The sequence below is a fragment of the Sebastes umbrosus genome, chromosome 13 (assembly GCF_015220745.1).
Source record: "Sebastes umbrosus isolate fSebUmb1 chromosome 13, fSebUmb1.pri, whole genome shotgun sequence".
Taxonomy (NCBI): Eukaryota; Metazoa; Chordata; class Actinopteri; order Perciformes; family Sebastidae; genus Sebastes; species Sebastes umbrosus.
The window spans coordinates 16,575,119-16,592,467 of NC_051281.1; the positions used below are offsets into that span (position 1 = coordinate 16,575,119).

At 37.7% G+C, this 17,349-nt stretch overlaps 1 protein-coding gene across 2 annotated transcripts; it reads left to right on the forward strand.

Moving 5' to 3' along the window:
* The first annotated feature begins 7,464 nt into the window (after positions 1-7,464).
* On the forward strand, positions 7,465-16,770 carry hnrnpa3 (heterogeneous nuclear ribonucleoprotein A3). Of its 2 annotated transcripts, XM_037790768.1 has the most exons (11): positions 7,465-7,571; positions 9,387-9,509; positions 9,649-9,795; positions 10,656-10,866; positions 10,968-11,057; positions 11,171-11,242; positions 11,882-11,929; positions 12,420-12,581; positions 12,710-12,835; positions 12,926-13,032; positions 13,134-16,770. In XM_037790768.1, exons 1-10 carry the CDS (start codon positions 7,566-7,568, stop codon positions 13,015-13,017), a joined length of 1,077 nt encoding a protein of 358 aa, XP_037646696.1. In that variant the 5' UTR covers positions 7,465-7,565; the 3' UTR covers positions 13,018-13,032; positions 13,134-16,770. The 2 variants fall into 2 exon arrangements, with proteins under 2 accessions (XP_037646696.1, XP_037646697.1); XM_037790769.1 differs by lacking the exon at positions 12,420-12,581.
* The last annotated feature ends 579 nt before the right edge of the window (positions 16,771-17,349 follow it).

Consider the following 17,349-nt stretch of genomic DNA (forward strand, 5'->3'; position numbering starts at 1 on the left):
TCGGGTTCCCCTGCTCTGAATCTCCATTTCCTCACAGTTTCCACTTGCGTACGTCCGTCTATACCCAAACGCCAGGTTACGGGCAGGCAGGCTTCCCTAATGGAGTCATGGAGCCAAGTCTACGCTTTCTCAGGACAAGGTCGACCTTACAGTAACACCCCAGGCACCACAGACACTGAGGGGTTGTGAGGGCCATTAAGTTCATAAAAATATTTCAGTGACATCCGATAATACCAGGTAAACACATATAAAAAAGGAAATAATCTCTTGCAAATACTGTTAAAGTTAATGCTTTAAATACATCAATCATCTTGTAACAGTCCCCCTAATAAAGTTCACTTTTGCTATAATAAAAATGTGCTCCCCTATAATTAATTAAGGAAACAAATAGAAACAAATACAATTAAGGTTTTGAGGAGATTGCAGATAATCAAGTAGCCAGACATGTGACACAAGGGAGAAATAATAATTTAGTATCGAGGAATACTGTTTGACATTTACAAGGTGATATGATCTGAAAATAAAAGGCCCTATCTTTTCATGGACCATGGTGCCATCTAGAGGACACTGGAAATGAAGAATCAGACACAATATGGCCTCATTTCAGAGGTTATATTATTTGTGTAGTTATTTGCTTTTTGCAAAGTACAAAGCTTGTGTTTGGGAATATGTGAGTTTGTAGGGGGAAAAAAAGGTAATTTTTGTGTTAGTCCGAGTGGATAAAGTGGATTTAGTGGAAAGGAAACCCTGCAGGCTTAGCTGGTCTGTTATGTATGAACCTTGACACATGGCACATTATGATAGGGTGCCACCTACTGTTGGATCACCTCCTATATAACTGAACAATCAGAGCTGCAATGATATTGATCTTATCAAATTAAACTGACACAAAGGTTAAAAAAAATTTAAGTGAGTGTGTATGTGTGTGTGTTTTCCTACTCTATACCACCGGATAAGAATAAAAGGGGGGAAAGGTTATATCCATGTCATCCCTCACCTCACAGATGATTTGCAGCCGCTGGCTCCTCCCTCACAAAAGATTTACTGTACATGAAATTTTTGCTGACATGGTACTCTTCGGCCGCCGTGTCTCAGATATATGGCAAACCATAATTTGGAGGTGTAAAATGGGTATAAAACCTGTATTAATTATTTAATCGTGGTTCTAAGTGCTGCCTTTTAGTCCACACCGGGATGTCATCCTCCTCTATTTCAGGGCATCGTTATATCACTCATTTGTCACACAGAAAAAAAAATTACAAGATGGAGATTGTGTCTGGTAAATCAGAGCAAACCAAGACTTTTTTATTGGCGTCATTAACTGTTACTTTTATTAATTTTTCACTCCATTTGATAGAAGTGAGCCGCTAATTGCATTTAAATCTCAGTTTTCTGGAAGAAATAAAAAGCTGTTTTTTAAAAATGCCATATGAGAGGACAAAGCAGCCGCCACCACTGAATAGAAACGTCCCTGGCAGGTAGCAGTGTGTGGGACCTGTGATATATCTTTGTGTCAGGGGGCAGTTAGGTACAAAGACTGTGGGGTGTGATCAACAACCAAACAAACATGTTGTCCTGAGGTCGGGGCGAGGAGGTGTACACACAGAGCATCCATCAAACTACATCTGTGAGAGGCTGATACTCTACTGTTTACTCTCAATACTACACACTCAGCTCAGCTCCTCCTCGCCAATCTCAGATGTAGACTGTCAATTATGAGATTATTTATCAGTAATGATGGCTGGGCATTTGTTCATTGTCTGTCTGGGTTATGATGGCCAACATGTAGCACAAAATAAGGTACAATTCCACCTACTGCCAAGTTACATTTAAATATAGTGTTGTTTGTTGACCCTAATGAATCCCAAAGCCAAAATGTATATGTGTTAATAATTAAGTTGTTCTCATACTACAAGCATTGTTAGAGTTTTCGTCTATGACCATGCAGATCATTAAACAACAGTTATTCTTAAAGTTGACATACTGTGATTTCAGTCAGCTACACACATATACTTGCTCTTCTTACCTCTGAAGAGGATTCAGATACAACTAACAGTGTTGGAAGAAGTATCCGGAGTCTTTTACTTGAATAAAAGAAGTCATTTCACAATTTAAAATACTGCATTACAAGTCAAAGTCCTGCTTTCAAAAGGTTATATTCCTTTAACAGCTGCAACCCGCACAGTAAAATCCTGAAATGTTGCCAGGAAAGAAAAGAGGTGAAATGTATGATTTTACTCAAACAAATCATGCAAAACTAGATATTTTTAGCAGAACTAACCATGAACCTATCATGATAAAGTATTCAGTAATATACTGCATTATAAACTCAACAGCACCGGATCAAGCAGCACCTTTGCTTCTCTTTACCTCTCAAGAAAGTATGAGATAAATAAATTAGTAAAAAAATAAAAGTATTCATAATGCAGGCAGAATGGCCCTTGTCAGTGTGACATTAGTATTTGAATGTGTACCCAGCATTTACAGTATACTCTATGTTACATTAAGATGGAGATAATTATAACTAGTTACACTGTTGGGTAGTTTAACATGTAGCAAGGCATTGCATTTTATAAGCATATAAAATGAAATGCATCATATGTTTTGCATGTAAAACATGAATGTATTAATATTAATTATTCTACGTACAGCAACTCTATATAACTGTATAACTGTTAAGATGAATATTGTGGTGTAACATGCTGTGAAATAGAAGTATAAAATAACACATGGAAGTATACAGTACCTGAGTAAATACTTTATATAGTTACCACCACTGTCATTTGGTAATACATTTCAGACATGCACATGGATTTAACAAATTCAAACTGCCGGGTGAAAAAGTAAATTACATTGTATTAATACATCAGCTATATATTGCCAAAATCAGTGATTTTTAGCTTTTCATTTCAAGAAAACATCAGCTGTCTGAAGCTAAAGTTGATGTTTACTTGGTAATAATTGTCCAAATGCAATTAAAATGCAAGCAATCGCAATAATAAAGCTACAGTATTGTGGCCGTCGGATCAGTTTTCAGACAGAATCTGATATGCAGAGTATGTTGCATGATGCATTCTGATGTTGTTTGGGTTGTAACTCTGTTCCAATACAGACATAGAAAAAACTTCACCATGACATTTGGACAATACCCCAACCATCTGCTCTGTAGCTCACACTGGCTTCAGAAGTGTAACATTGGTCCTGCTGAACAGGCATCCACTGCAAATACACAGATAATATATGACCCTTTATTGTCGGCAATACCATCACCGTCCTCAAATGGTCCAACAGGGTCCAATTGTCAAAGAGGAAGATGCTTTTTCACATGTTCCCTCATGGCAGGGCATCAAAAATAAATATGTAAAACAATAAAAAATAGGATATTAGTGTTACTGCTTTCAATGATGTTCCCTAACTAAGGGTAGCCTACTGTTTATGCTCAGAAGTAGGAATAATGTTACCAATTCCTCACACTAATTAGGAGTTTAAAGGGACAGAAAGTATAGTAAAAACTGTAATTTGGCTGTGATTTACTCGTATTTTTTAAAGATAAGAGCCTAATGTATCCATTATCTCTAAGCAAATACAGTAACTGCAGTAGAATAAAGGGAGCAAAACAGAGACTGTCTCTTGAATTTGAACTATGGGCCGATCATAAATACTCATCATTAACAGTGTCAGAGAAACATTACCCTTTTTATTGGGGCTGTATTTTCCTCACACACAACAATAAAGTTAATGACAGACATTGTCTAAACCATAAAGCAGTCATATATTTGGATGCTGGTCAGCTTCAACAAGGCTAGTAGCATTTGGCTCATAGATCATACTCGCCCCATCAAGTATTCCTGTCAGAGAGATCTGACTTGAACTGAAAACACAGATCATGTTTCCACAATCACAGCTGAATAAAATTGGAATTTCAGAAACACTTTGAACCATGTTCAAAGGCCGTTTGGTCTGAGACATTTGGTCTGCTAAATGAAATTTTAGAAATTGTAGAAATTATTGCTTAGTATGTAACATCATGCCAATATACGATAATGAATGAATGAAAGTTAACAATGACAGCGTTGTTTGAAATGATGCTACAAACAAAGACAAACAAAACATCTCTTTAATACAATAGCACTTCAGTGAATATACAAGTCTGTGAAGTTTGTTTGTTTTATTTAGACTCTTTAAAATGTGGTCATTTTTTGAAACAGCTGGTAGTGTTGTTAAGCAAATACAGAGATCCTGAAAGCTGGTGCTCTTTAATATTGCAGCTTTCCTGTCTGAGGTTTATGTTATCATGATTTTGAGTCTTTTCACGTTACAAATAAATAGTTTGTTTTGCAGAATCTGATGCTCCATCATCTCACAGACTATCTGGCCTTTGTAGTAGTACTATTTCTGTAAGCTGCCTTACCTTGAACACCAAATACAAATAATGATTGCTCTGTTAAAACTGGAAACATAGACCTATCTGTTGTGATTATTTAAATGACCTCCCATTGTATTTGTGATATTTTGTGATAACATTGAATAATTATGTTACGCGGCAAGGAGTTTAATTTCAAAAATCACATCAGTAATTCCTTGATATTTTTTATTTATACTGATACTTTTATTTATTTTATTTATTTTATTTATTTTATTTATTTTATTTATTTTATTTATTTATTTATTTTATTTTATTTCGTTTTTATTACAGGGAAGGTAGTTTTAATGTATTTATTTAGTTATTTAGATTTTTATTATTGTTTGTATTTATTTTTATTTACTTATTTATTTTGTAATATCATTATTGTTTTTATTGTACTTGTCTACCTGGTTTAGGTATATCGTGTATGCCTTGTTTTATTATGTATGCAAAACCACTATAAATAAAATTTTCAGAAATCACACTGGCATATGCCAAACACTGGAGAGATGTATTAAGAAACATAATGCTCAATTCATGCTTGTTGTTGTCACAGCAGCACCCATGGTAACTTCTCATACACAGATTCTGCAACTGCCCCAGGCTGACTGCATGTCAATTGGTTTTAATAATGTGATTGATGGCAGATTTGTGACTGAAGTATGGCGCCAGTAAAGTGTCAACTAAGTTCTGTCCTGCATTGTTAGCCTATTTTTAGGCCATACCTTGTAGAGGAGCCCTGTGTCAAAATGTAGTTTTAAAAACGTAACTGTTTTGTTTGTATTGTGTTTACATGTTGCACATCCATGCATATTCCTACACATTTGATTAAACCAAATTACCACAAACTAAATAGCGCTGCTATTCCAGCGCATGTTGTGTGTTTGTTGCACTAAACTTTGAGGCACCAGTCTACATGCACATTCTGCAGAGGGTGGTAGGTGGGTACAATCTTGCCATGGGGCCCCCTAACAGGTTAATCAGGCCATACAGCAAGGGCACTATACTCACACTAGTAAGACGTGCCATTTTACATGCCACATATCCTACTAATTGAAACATCCAAATAGATGCATTTAAATGCCTTAGTGCTTTTGAACAATTGTGTTTTTATTGTCAAAGTTAGACTTACTTTTAGGCGTTAGTCACTTTTGTTGTCCATCTGACTCATAAGATTCTTTTATAACTCTGTTAATATTCACATCTATATTTGTATTTGGGCTTGATAAAAATAAGTCTCGGAAGGTAGATCACCAACACTGAACGGGAACACCTGATTAGATAATTGCTTAACAACACAAACATGACGTGACAATCAAGATCATAAATGGCTGCCATCCAGTTAAATCCACACCCAGCAGTCTTAATTATTGAATGTTCTTTTAACACATCCATGATGTTCAGCCGCACCAGATTGCAGGTTATTTCAGGTCTATCGAAACCCACAGTGTTTGGATTTTCCAACTGTCGGTTTCTACTTGAAATTCAATGTCACAGTCATTATGAACTGAGGTCTGCAAAACAATTCAGGGTCTGGATGAGCATTATTCTGTCATGACTAAACTCATGATTAAGGAGATCTGTTGTCAGACAATAGGAATATATAAACAGTGTTGATTTTCTCATGCAGTTGTCAAACAACAGACAGATTTATATCTCGGTGACGGAACATGTAAGGTGATCAGCCATATTGACATGCAAAATAGGTGAGAAAGTCAGTGGTGACAGAAACGTGTCGGCTATGTAGAAATGCATTGTCAAGTTTGTGAGTTGACTGCCCCAGGGCAGTTGATTTCAAATGTATCCAGAGTGCAAATTTGAAAATGTCGCCTTAGTGTGGATAACAGGCCAGAGCAGAGAGATTGTCTATCACATGAACCTACATTAGTGTGGACATGGTGTCATCCATGACAAGGCTGCAAGAATACAAGAAATATGGTCAAAGTTTTAATGCATAATATATTTTACCCATGTTTTTTAGGTGGCTATAGTGGAGGACGAGGTGGTTAGGGCGATGATTTTGACAATGGTAAGCTCTTGTAAAGTTTTACTTTAAGTAAAATATTTAAATTCAATAGGTGAAATATCCTTGCTTTGCTTACACAACTGTGTCGTATCTTTAAAAAAAATATTTACAACAGTGTTATGTTAATACCTCTCATGAGCTATTCATGTCACTGTTATAAATAGAGCTGCAAAACAATTCAGGGTCGCACCACAAGACATACATCTTAGTCACCAGGCAAAGAATATGATAGCTTTTGCATCTCTATTATCTGAGACGACTTATACTTCTTAAATGGAAGGAGAAGTATCCCCCAACCTTTAGGATGTGGTTTAAAGATCTCATACATCATTTGGTATTGGAGAAGATTCGCTATACTACAAGAGGGTGTGCTCAGAAATGTTATGCTATATGGAGACCCTTTTTAATCTATATAGAAAAAATGGATACAACTGACATTGAAGTTTTAAACTGCTGACCCCATATTACATATAATTCACAACTTACACTTTTTTTTTTGTTTGTTTGTTTTTTTAAATTTTATTAATTTATTTATTATTATTATTTTTAATTTACTTATTTTTTGTTTTTTTGGTTCTTTCCTTTTTCTTTCTTTTTTTTTGTCTGTTTTGTATGTGTTTTCATTTATGATGCTATCGGATTTAATTTATATGTATAAATGTAATTGCTAATGAAATTAACTCTGCTTATCTAATGGTGCAGTAATATTGTCATAGGGATGGGGAGTATAATTTGTTTATACAATCATTTCTGTAATTTATTGGATTTTGTTCAGAACACCAATAAAAAGACTGAGCAAAAAAAAACTATTCAGGGTCTGGATGAGTATTATATGTGTCAGGATGTATCCCAGTTTAACCAGTAGATGGTGCAAATTATCTCCTTTTTTTCATTGCACAAAGCCAGACAGCAAAAAGGGGACAAACTTTACATTTTATGAAGAAACAATGCTTCATTTATGTAGGACTTTGCATGATCACATGCATGCATGAAGCACAGCAGCTCATCATGTTGCTATAATTGTAATATTTGGATAATAATAATGCATGCAGGGCGGGTCTGGACTGGTCACACCGGTTTCCTCATCACGTGATCCACCCAGAGAGATCCGCGGCCGTGGACATCATCTGCAAAATGGAGGTGAAGTACTCTGCAAATGTTGCAACTTAAATACGTTTTTTTGTCAAGCTGTGGTCACTCTTTAACATAGTTGCAACATTGAGGAAGGCATGCACGCTGTTGTGTTGTAATTAGTAGATTATCTGTAGCTTGTACAGTGCTGAAGCAGATGTTTACTGGAGCTAACGCTGCAGCTAATGGGTGTCAAAGTTACAAGATAGGTGGTGTTATCGCTATGTTGGGTTACTGTTTTTAGTTGACTGTTATATTAACATTGTTGTACGGTTTCTTTAACCCACATTACGCACTATAAATTGTAGATAAGTGGTGTTTTTATGTAATAACACAAGGCTCCAACCTGCAGCATTCCTGCAGGAAACTAACGCTAGCTGTCAAAGCCAAGGCCTATAGAAGGAGGCTAGGACACGGTTCTTGGGGGTGTAGTGTATGACGCATGCGCTGTGTAACTCAAGCAGCGGTCAGATTCTACTGCGCATGTGCAATACCCCTGGATGTATGACGCGGGTCCTAGCCTCTTTTCCATAGGCCTTGGTTAAAGCTACTAAAGCTATCTGTCAAAGGCCTCCCAGGCTCGCTCCTGTTGTAACTTGTATTATGGATTGCAGGCCTCTTTTATACAATATAGTATATATAATGTTGCCATGATATCTTATTGTCAGTGCACTGGCTTTCTTTAAGAGATTTTACATTATAATGTACATTATCTGTCTGTCGCCACAACAGGAAACGTTATATCAAAACTGTCATTATATGTATGTGCAGACATTTTTAGGCCATACCTTGTAGAGGAGCCCTGTGTCGAAATGTAGTTTAAAAAATCACATCAGTAATTCCTAGATATTTCTTATTTTATTTTATTTATTTTATTTATGTTATTTATTTTATTTATTTTATTTATTTTATTTATTTTTATTATATTTCGATTTTTATCATATTTCGTTTTTATTACAGGGGAGGGAATATGGATGAGTTTTAATGAATTTATTAAGTTATTTTGATTTTTAATATTGTTTGTATATATTTGTATTTACTATTTTTTTTAATATCATTATTGTTTTTATTGTACTTGTCTACCTGGTTTAGGTATATCATGTATGCCTTGTTTTATTACGTATGCAAAACCACTATAAATACGATTTTCAAAAATCAAGCTGGCGTATGCCAAATACTGGAGAGATGTATTAAGAAACATAATGCTCAATTCATGCTTGTGGTCACAGCAGCACCCATGGTAACTTCTCATACACAGATTCTGCAACTGCCCCAGGCTGACTGCATGTCAATTGGTTTTAATAATTTGATTGATGGCAGATTTATGAGTGAATTATGGCGCCAGTAAAGCGTCAACTAAGTTCTGTCCTGCATTGTTAGCCTATCTTTGGTCCATACCTTGTAGAGGGGCCCTGTGTCGAAATGTAGTTTTTAAAACGTAATTGTTTTGTTTGTATTTTGTTTACCTGTTGCACATCCATGCATATTCCTACACATTTTATTAAACCAAATTACCACGGACTAAGTATTATTCCAGCACAAAAACCCTTGTTGCACTAAACTTTGAGGCACCAGTGTACATGCACATTTTGCAGAGGGTGGTAGGTGGGTCAAAATGTGCCAACCCTAACAGGTTAATCAGGCCATACAGCCATGGCACTAGTCTTACTCACACTAGTAAGACATGCCATTTTACATGCATGTTATTCATCTGCAACAGCATAGTAGCGTTATGCAACCATGCTGTAGGTGTCTTCAACTAGTAGTCTTGTAACAGTATTTTACAACTGCAATGATATTTATCTTCTTGTTTTTGTTTTATAGGACCGTGAAGCTAAAGAGCCCGAGCAGCTCAGAAAGCTGTTTATTGGAGGTCTGAGCTTTGAAACCACGGAGGAGAGTTTACGGGCCCATTTTGAACAATGGGGGACTCTCACGGACTGTGTGGTACGTGTGTTTTTATTGTAATCTGTGGCAACATGGCCTCAGATGATAATAATAAACAACGTGATAATGTATAAACTGAGCTGCAGGCCAGTTAAAACTGTCCTCACTACCATTGTGTGTGTCGTTTTGTTGTTGCCAGGTGATGAGGGACCCCAACAGCAAGCGATCAAGAGGTTTTGGCTTTGTGACATACGCCGCTGTAGAGGAGGTGGACGAAGCCATGAAAGCAAGGCCTCATAAAGTTGATGGACGAGTTGTTGAACCCAAGAGGGCCGTGTCCAGAGAGGTAAACAAATCCCAGACCTGAAGGCAGATACTACAGCGGTGTTAGATGATACACTCTTGTTTAGGGATGTCACGGTACCAGAAATCTAGTAGTCGATACCAATACAAGTGAATTTTTCCACGATTCCCGATACCAAATTCGATACCACGGTGAAAACGAAACAAAACAACAAAAAAATCCCCTGTAATTCAACATGTACTCTTTTATTAAAAACATTTGAACATTACAAAAACAGAGGCATGTAGCCTTTAAGTAATAAATAAAAATAATTGACCCGTTTTGTTCATTTTGGCATATCAGCGGCATGCTTTCAATCGATAGTCAGACGACGGACACTACATACTGACCGTGAACGCATCTGGTCCGTCAGCTCAGAGTGGCAGGAGCAGAGGATTTGTTGTTGAAGTGAAAAGCAAACGCACCTATTTGGCAATATTTCACGTTTAATCCCAACGCTATAAGGGAACCATAACATTAATGAGGTAATCGTTGCGAGGTGGATGGAGCTTTCACAGCCGTTGTGCGCGGAGCAGCAGCGCCAGGTAGACCCCCGCAGCGGAGCCCTGCAGCAAAAGTGCTACCGGAGAGGCCAGACACACCGCCGGTAAAGATCAGAGTCAGCGCTCTGCACATGTTGACCGTCATCTTTCTTGTTAAATGTCCGGTGTAATCGGTAACACCGTTGTTGTCAAAAGTTTATTAACCGGTGGGAACATTTTCCTCACTGTCACATCACTACCAATGACCATTACAGGCATCGTATGGTACTGTAGAAAAAGAGTGCCGTCACTTTTTTAGAATTTTGGCATCGACTTGGTACCGAAGTATCAATTCTCGTGACATCCCTACTCTTGTTACAGGACTCCAACAAACCAGGCGCCCATCTGACGGTGAAGAAGATCTTTGTTGGTGGCATCAAGGAGGACACTGAGGAGTATCACATTCGGGAGCACTTTGAGAAATATGGAAAGATTGAATGCATTGACATCATGGAGGAACGCTCCACTGGGAAGAAGAGAGGATTCTGCTTTGTCTCCTTTGATGACCACGACACTGTAGACAAAATTGTCGGTATGTGTTTGTTTAGACCTCGGAGTTAACAAGGTTGTTAGTATAGTAAACATTAAGCAATGTTACGCAAGTGTGTTGTATTCTTCTTGTTATCCTTACAGCCCAGAAATTCCACACAATCAACTACCACAATTGTGAGGTCAGAAAAGCTCTCTCAAAACAGGAAATGAGCGCCATGTCCACTAACAGGGGTAAGCACACCATCAAACGTTATTATACTTACGGACCATTATTGTATAAACTGTTTGCAGCTGACGGTTCATTGATGTAAACAGCTCTAAAATTACATCTTTGTACCAATCAGGCAGGAGTGGAGGATCTGGAAACTTCATGGGGAGAGGTAGTAATTTTGGAGGTGGTGGCAACTTCGGTCGAGGTGAGTAGTATTTGCATTGCAAATGAATGTGCCTCTGGTCTTAACCACACTAATGCAGGTACATTTGATAGGGATGTTTACATGTCAATAGGGGTTGCGGGATCCTAGTTTCACAACCACGCTGACACTAAATAAAGTAAAATGGTTGCATCTCTTCTTTCAGATTCCAACTCTGTGGGTACCTCCTTTTGAGTTTTATCTCTGCTAATCTCATGATTAAGGAGATCTGTTGTCAGACAATAGGAGTATATAAACAGTGTTGATTTTCTCATGCAGTTGTCAAACAACAGACAGATTTATATCTTCGGTGACGGAACATGTAAGGTGATCAGCCATATTGACATGCAAAATAGGTGAGAAAGTCAGTGGTGACAGACACATGCAGAAATGCATTGTCAAGTTTGTGAGTTGACTGCCCCAGGGCAGTTGATAAACTAATAAAATGAGTCATTTTCAAATGTATCCAGAGTGCATGTTTGAAAATGTCGCCTAAGGGTGGATAACAGGCCTGAGCAGAGAGATTGTCTATCACATGTACCTACATTAGTGTGGACATGGTGTCATCCATGACAAGGCTGCAAGAATACAAGAAATTGGTCAACGTTTTAATGCATAATATATTTTACCCATGTGTTTTAGGTGGCTATAGTGGAGGACGAGGAGGTTATGGCGATGATTTTGACAATGGTAAGCTCTTGTAAAGTTTTACTTTAAGGTGAAAAATATTTATATTCAATTTGTTTGATATCCTTGCTTGCTTACACAACTGTGTCGTATCGTTAAAAACTAATATTTATAACAATGTTATGTTAATATGAGCTATTCATGTCACTGTTATAAATAGAGCTGCAAAACAATTACAAACATTGCAAAATTCTCTGATTCCAGTTTCTTAAATGTGAATATTTTTGGTTTCTTTACTCCTCTATGACCGTAAACTGAATATCTTGTGTTTTTGTTGTGGACAAAACAAGACATTTGAGGACGTCTTATTGGACTTTGGGAAACATTTATCCACATTTTTCACCATTTTAAGACATTTTATAGACCAAACAACTAACCGATTAATCCAGAAAATAATCAACAGATTAATTGACAATGAAAAAAAGCGTTAATCGCCACCCTGGTTTTAAATAAGGATCTATTGGAAGCTTCCTTTTGTTTTTCACCGTTAAAGGTCCAGGAGGAAATTTTGGAGGAGGACCAGGTTATGGAGGGGGCCGAGGAGGCTATGGAGGTGGTGGTGGTGGTGGTGGTGGTGGTGGTGGTCCAGGGTATGGCAACCAGGGTGGTGGATTTGGTGGCAACTGCGATGGAGGCTATGGAGGTAACGACGGAGGTAAAAATGTTACGGACCCCAGAATTTAGTTTGTTAAGCTAAGTGCTAGATGTAAGCCATAGAAAGTGTGCAGTACCAGACTACAGAAATGAAGACTTGCCTTTAAAGATTGACACTTGCATCTTCAGGATATGGAGGAGGTGGAAATTACAACGACTTTGGAAATTATGGTGGACAGCAGTCCAGCTATGGGCCCATGAAGGGAAACAACTTTGGTGGGAGAAACTCGGGTGGAGGTGGAGGACCCTATGGCGGTGAGTTTTACCCTCCAAAATGATACCTCCAGTGACATCATCATTTCTCCTGATCTAACGTATTTTGCGGTGGCCGATCCTTAACTGCAGGTGGCTACGGCTCTGGTGGTGGTGGTGGGGGTGGCAGCGGCGGAGGAGGAGGAGGCAGCGGCGGAGGTGGCTATGGCTCACGGCGCTATTAATTATTTCGTGTTTTGGTAAGTTGCATTCAGTTCGACACCACCCTCGTAGCACAGTACAGAGTGAGCCCTTGAAAGTGCAGAATAACTATTTGTTCTATCCTGTATCCATTCAACAGGCTTCAGTTCTTAGCAGGAGAGGCGAGGAGGTGAGCAAAGGAGTTGTCAGGAAAGCCGCAGGTTACATTGAGGCAGTCATCTGAGCATTAGAGGAACACACAAGTCAGACATTACTGCAGCTAAATCGGAGAAGTTTATGGAAGAAGGACTGTATACACAAGACATGAGTGCAGATGATACTCTTCCCTAATTGTGATAGATGTTTCCCTACCAAGCTCTTTTTCCTTTTGTGCGTCTGAAGTGTGTGTATTGTGCCTATGGTATCAGGGGTAAAGAGTAAATTGTTTTTTTTTTAATATTATTATTCTGAAGCCAGTTCTTAATATCTTAATTTTTCTTTTTTTTTATATGGGTTAGTTTTCTGCTGGTCAATTAATCATTTGTCTCTTAACCTGGTTTTTGTCATATAGCATAGTTATATCAGGCCCTCAGATGAGCTAGAATTACAACAACAAAAAAAGTCTTTCTGAAGTTATTATGATTGCTCAATTGCAAGTGTCAAGTGTATTTTGATTTTGTATGTGAAGCACAGTATGTAAAATCCTTCATAGTAGTACCAGTGTCAACAAATATAAGCAGTCTGGGTTAGAAATCAAGGGAATCCCTCTCACTCTTCCTGTTCCCAGAAAACCGAATTCTAGATTGTTCGAATATTTTGATTAGAAGAAAAAAGACCGAATAAAATTGTGTAGTAAAGTGACATGAGGTTCAGTGCGTCATTGGTTCAGAAAAAAAGGTCAAATGAGTTATTGATTTATCTGTTGCCTGCACATTGTGACTGTGGAGTTTAGCAAATCAGCCTGTCCAGAACTGTCTCCTCCTTTTGGAAGCATTAAGACTTGTGTGGGTGTAATAGTGTATTTACTGTATTTACTTGTACAAGGGTCAATGACAAGGGAGTTTTGGGTAGTCCTAGATACACCACCTATACCAGTGTTGAGCGAGTAGGATTATAACGGCCACAAGCACCTGCAGTTTGGCCCTCAGCGTCGCTAGTGTGGAAGATTTGCAGATGACTGTCAGACAGGACGTCTTCAGCCCCCAGCACAGTGGACCAGTCAGCATTTTGAGAGAGAAGGGAGAAGGCAGCATCGAGCACAACGCCCATGGAGGAAGCTTGCAGTGTCGTTCCTGGTAGTGAGCGTCTATCTCTGTCAAGGCTAGCTAAACCCTCCAGCAGCTGGTGCTAGCGAAGAAAGACTAGTTCCTGGACACATTTGGAGATCCTGTTGAGTCAGAGATACTGCAGTTTTACCCGCAGATGCTAGATTTCAGACATTAACAAGAAAAGGGAGTGAGTATTTCACAAAAAAAAAAGCTGACTTAAGAAGATGGAGCAGGTAAGAGTAACTGCTTTGCTTGATTTGCAGATGTGGAAAGAGGCATTCTCTCTTCTTGCTGAAAATCTGTAAAGACCTGATAACATGGAAGGTTCTGGATGGGTAAGACTTTTTCAAAATATTATCCAAGGCTGCTCATATTGTAATCTAACAGTGCACATGGTGATTATACGAGGTGCAAGGGTTCCTTGAAGGTAAACGGAGCAGGATGACATCCAGTATTCAGGTCCAGAATCAGCCTGCGACCTTCACAACACTGCTAAGAATATCTTGAAAGCAAAATATGTTTTCATGTTTTATTACCTTTGCTATCAGTCAGATAGTCTCAATGACTTCCCTTTCGGGAAACCACAAAGGATCGTGCTCGGAAAACATAAACTGTGTTTACACTCCGTGGCCATTTTATTAGGCACACCCATACAATCTATTACAGTTCAATCCAGCAGATCTGCAATAAATTCTGCTTTTTATAAAGTTGAGTTTTTGTTGGAAATGTGTCAATTCAATTATATGTTTATTACTGAGGTCATAGTTAAAGTTGGTGTACCAGACTACATTTTATTGAGAAGGGTTTCTAATTTTGATGTCCTCCATATTTGCATACATAAGGGGGGGGGAACACTATATAATGTAATCCAGTATCCAATCTAATGTAGTCTTGTAACACCACCACTAATTATAACCTCAGTGAAACATATAATTGAATTAACACCTTTAATAGCCGTGTCCAAAAAAGAACATTATAGGCATCATGATGGTAGAACAGTTGCATTAGATTGTACAGGTAGGTGTAGTGATGCACCGATCTTATATTCTTTTTTTTTTATGTGTAAGGCAACATCAGGCCTGACTTAAACATCACTTTTCTAACTTTGTAAAACAAAATATAACAAATAAATATATAGATAACATAACATAAATTTAGTGATGTGTTATTTATTATGAAAATAATAAATCGTACACCAGAACTTGGCAAAAAAAAATCTTTAAAATGAACAGGAATTGCAATTCAGGTGTAAACTGTTTTAATGCAGCAACAACTTGGTCAAAGCTTTAAAAGGAATTAAAACTCCAGTATGTAATGTATATAGTATATAAACATAGAATTGAATAGAATAAATCGGCCCCATTGTCACTGATATCCGATCCGGTATCAGTATTGGTGCATCCCGAGGTAGGTGTACCTAATAAAGTAGTCACTGAGTGTTTATACCAATGCCAGGATATCACTTGCATCATGCAGTGGAAATCAGGTCCTTATCAGTCTGTAAATAAGCAGAACAATGTAACATAATAGAAAATTATTTTTTAACTCTTATGTAACTTATTAATGCGAAGGCAGTAATAAGTATATTAGTATAATGCAAAATAGTATTTAATTTATAAAAAAAAAGGGCTGCTAATCAGAACTTTTATAAGCCAGTTTTAAAGCAACACGAATCATCAACAAACTATCAACAGGTCTGAGGTCAAATCCTCTGCAAAAAAAAAAAGAAAAAGTATTTATTAAACAATTATTTTACTTGCCAGGCAGTCAAATGAAACGTATTGAAACATGGGTATCAACAGAGAGGAACTGTGGTCACATGTTGAAACTAACCAGCAGTGGTAGGACAAACACATTATATACAGAGTATTCACAAATACTCGTTGTTGGCACTCTGTCCAGGAAGTGTAAGCGTACTGTAGACGACCTTTGGTTCAAAAGCTTAATACTTTTTCCCTAAGTGCTGACATTTTGTCATGAGTTCAAAATAAGTTAAGATGTTGAGGGAAATGTTGTAAGGCTTCCTTAAAAATGGGAACTCAAGACCTTTTGCTTTTGTTAATTACTCTCCTTGAACATGTGGCAATTATACAGTAAGTGTTGGTAAGTTTAAACATGCATTCCAATTACAAATCTTAATAAAATAATACATTTACACTTTGGATAATGTAACTTCTTTGAGATTGAAGCATATCAAACATTTAAAAAATTGATGGTCGCGTAAAACACCAGGTTATAATGACTACATATGACCCCCATGATTACCTGCCACAAATTTAACTGCATTTTAGAATTTGTTAGGATTCCACGGAGGTCGGCTCTTCTCAGTCTGAAAATGGGGAAATGGCCGCTGATATGTTTCTCAATCAGTTGAAGGATCGTGTTTCTGCAGAGGAATGTAGTATGACGTACTCAATTACACAGAATGACGCTGTGCTTGGCAAACGCTCACCAGTGTCAATGAACTATGTTCAACACTAATATATGTGATTAAGTGTTTCTTGTGCTCTTAAATAAAAATATTTTCCATGACTTGAGTGTTCTATTTCTGAAAGCAATAAGCCGAGCTGTATATGTGTTTATTTTTTGTACAATACAACTGTAATGGTTTGATTGATTCACAGACGTCTAACCAGTTTAGTCTGCCAACACACCCTCTGAATGTTATGAGAGCAGAAACTGGGCTTGATGATCAAAGGTAGTGTTTGTGTGTGGAAAGTGCACGTAGAGCACATACTGATTGCGTAGGGCTTTACCTTTTGAATATGCTCGCCCGGGTTGGACCATTGTGAAGTCGTCATGCATGGTTCCCACCGAGCGCGCTCTACTGTAGCTCCACAATTGTGCTCTTTGTTGTGTGACATAATGAGCGCAGTGGGTGTGATTACTTTTGCGACGGGAGTTTTGCGGTATTAAAAGATTTAGGTTACTGTACAAACAAGCTCGCTCTAATAAAAAGCAAGCAGATTGTAGAAGTGTTTTAAGCCAATAACTCTCTGTACAATATTCCTTTTCTTTGTTAGAGCCTTCAAGTCAAGAACTGACTTGAACATGTGGTAAGTTATGCAATCGTTCCTTAAACTATAGATCCATCTGGCATCAATCTGT

Coding starts and splice junctions, on each gene's coding strand:
- hnrnpa3 (XM_037790768.1), top strand. Junction 9,510..9,648: donor GGACTCTCACGGACTGTGTG/GTACGTGTGTTT, acceptor TGTTGTTGCCAG/GTGATGAGGGACCCCAACAG. Junction 11,243..11,881: donor TGGTGGCAACTTCGGTCGAG/GTGAGTAGTATT, acceptor CATGTGTTTTAG/GTGGCTATAGTGGAGGACGA.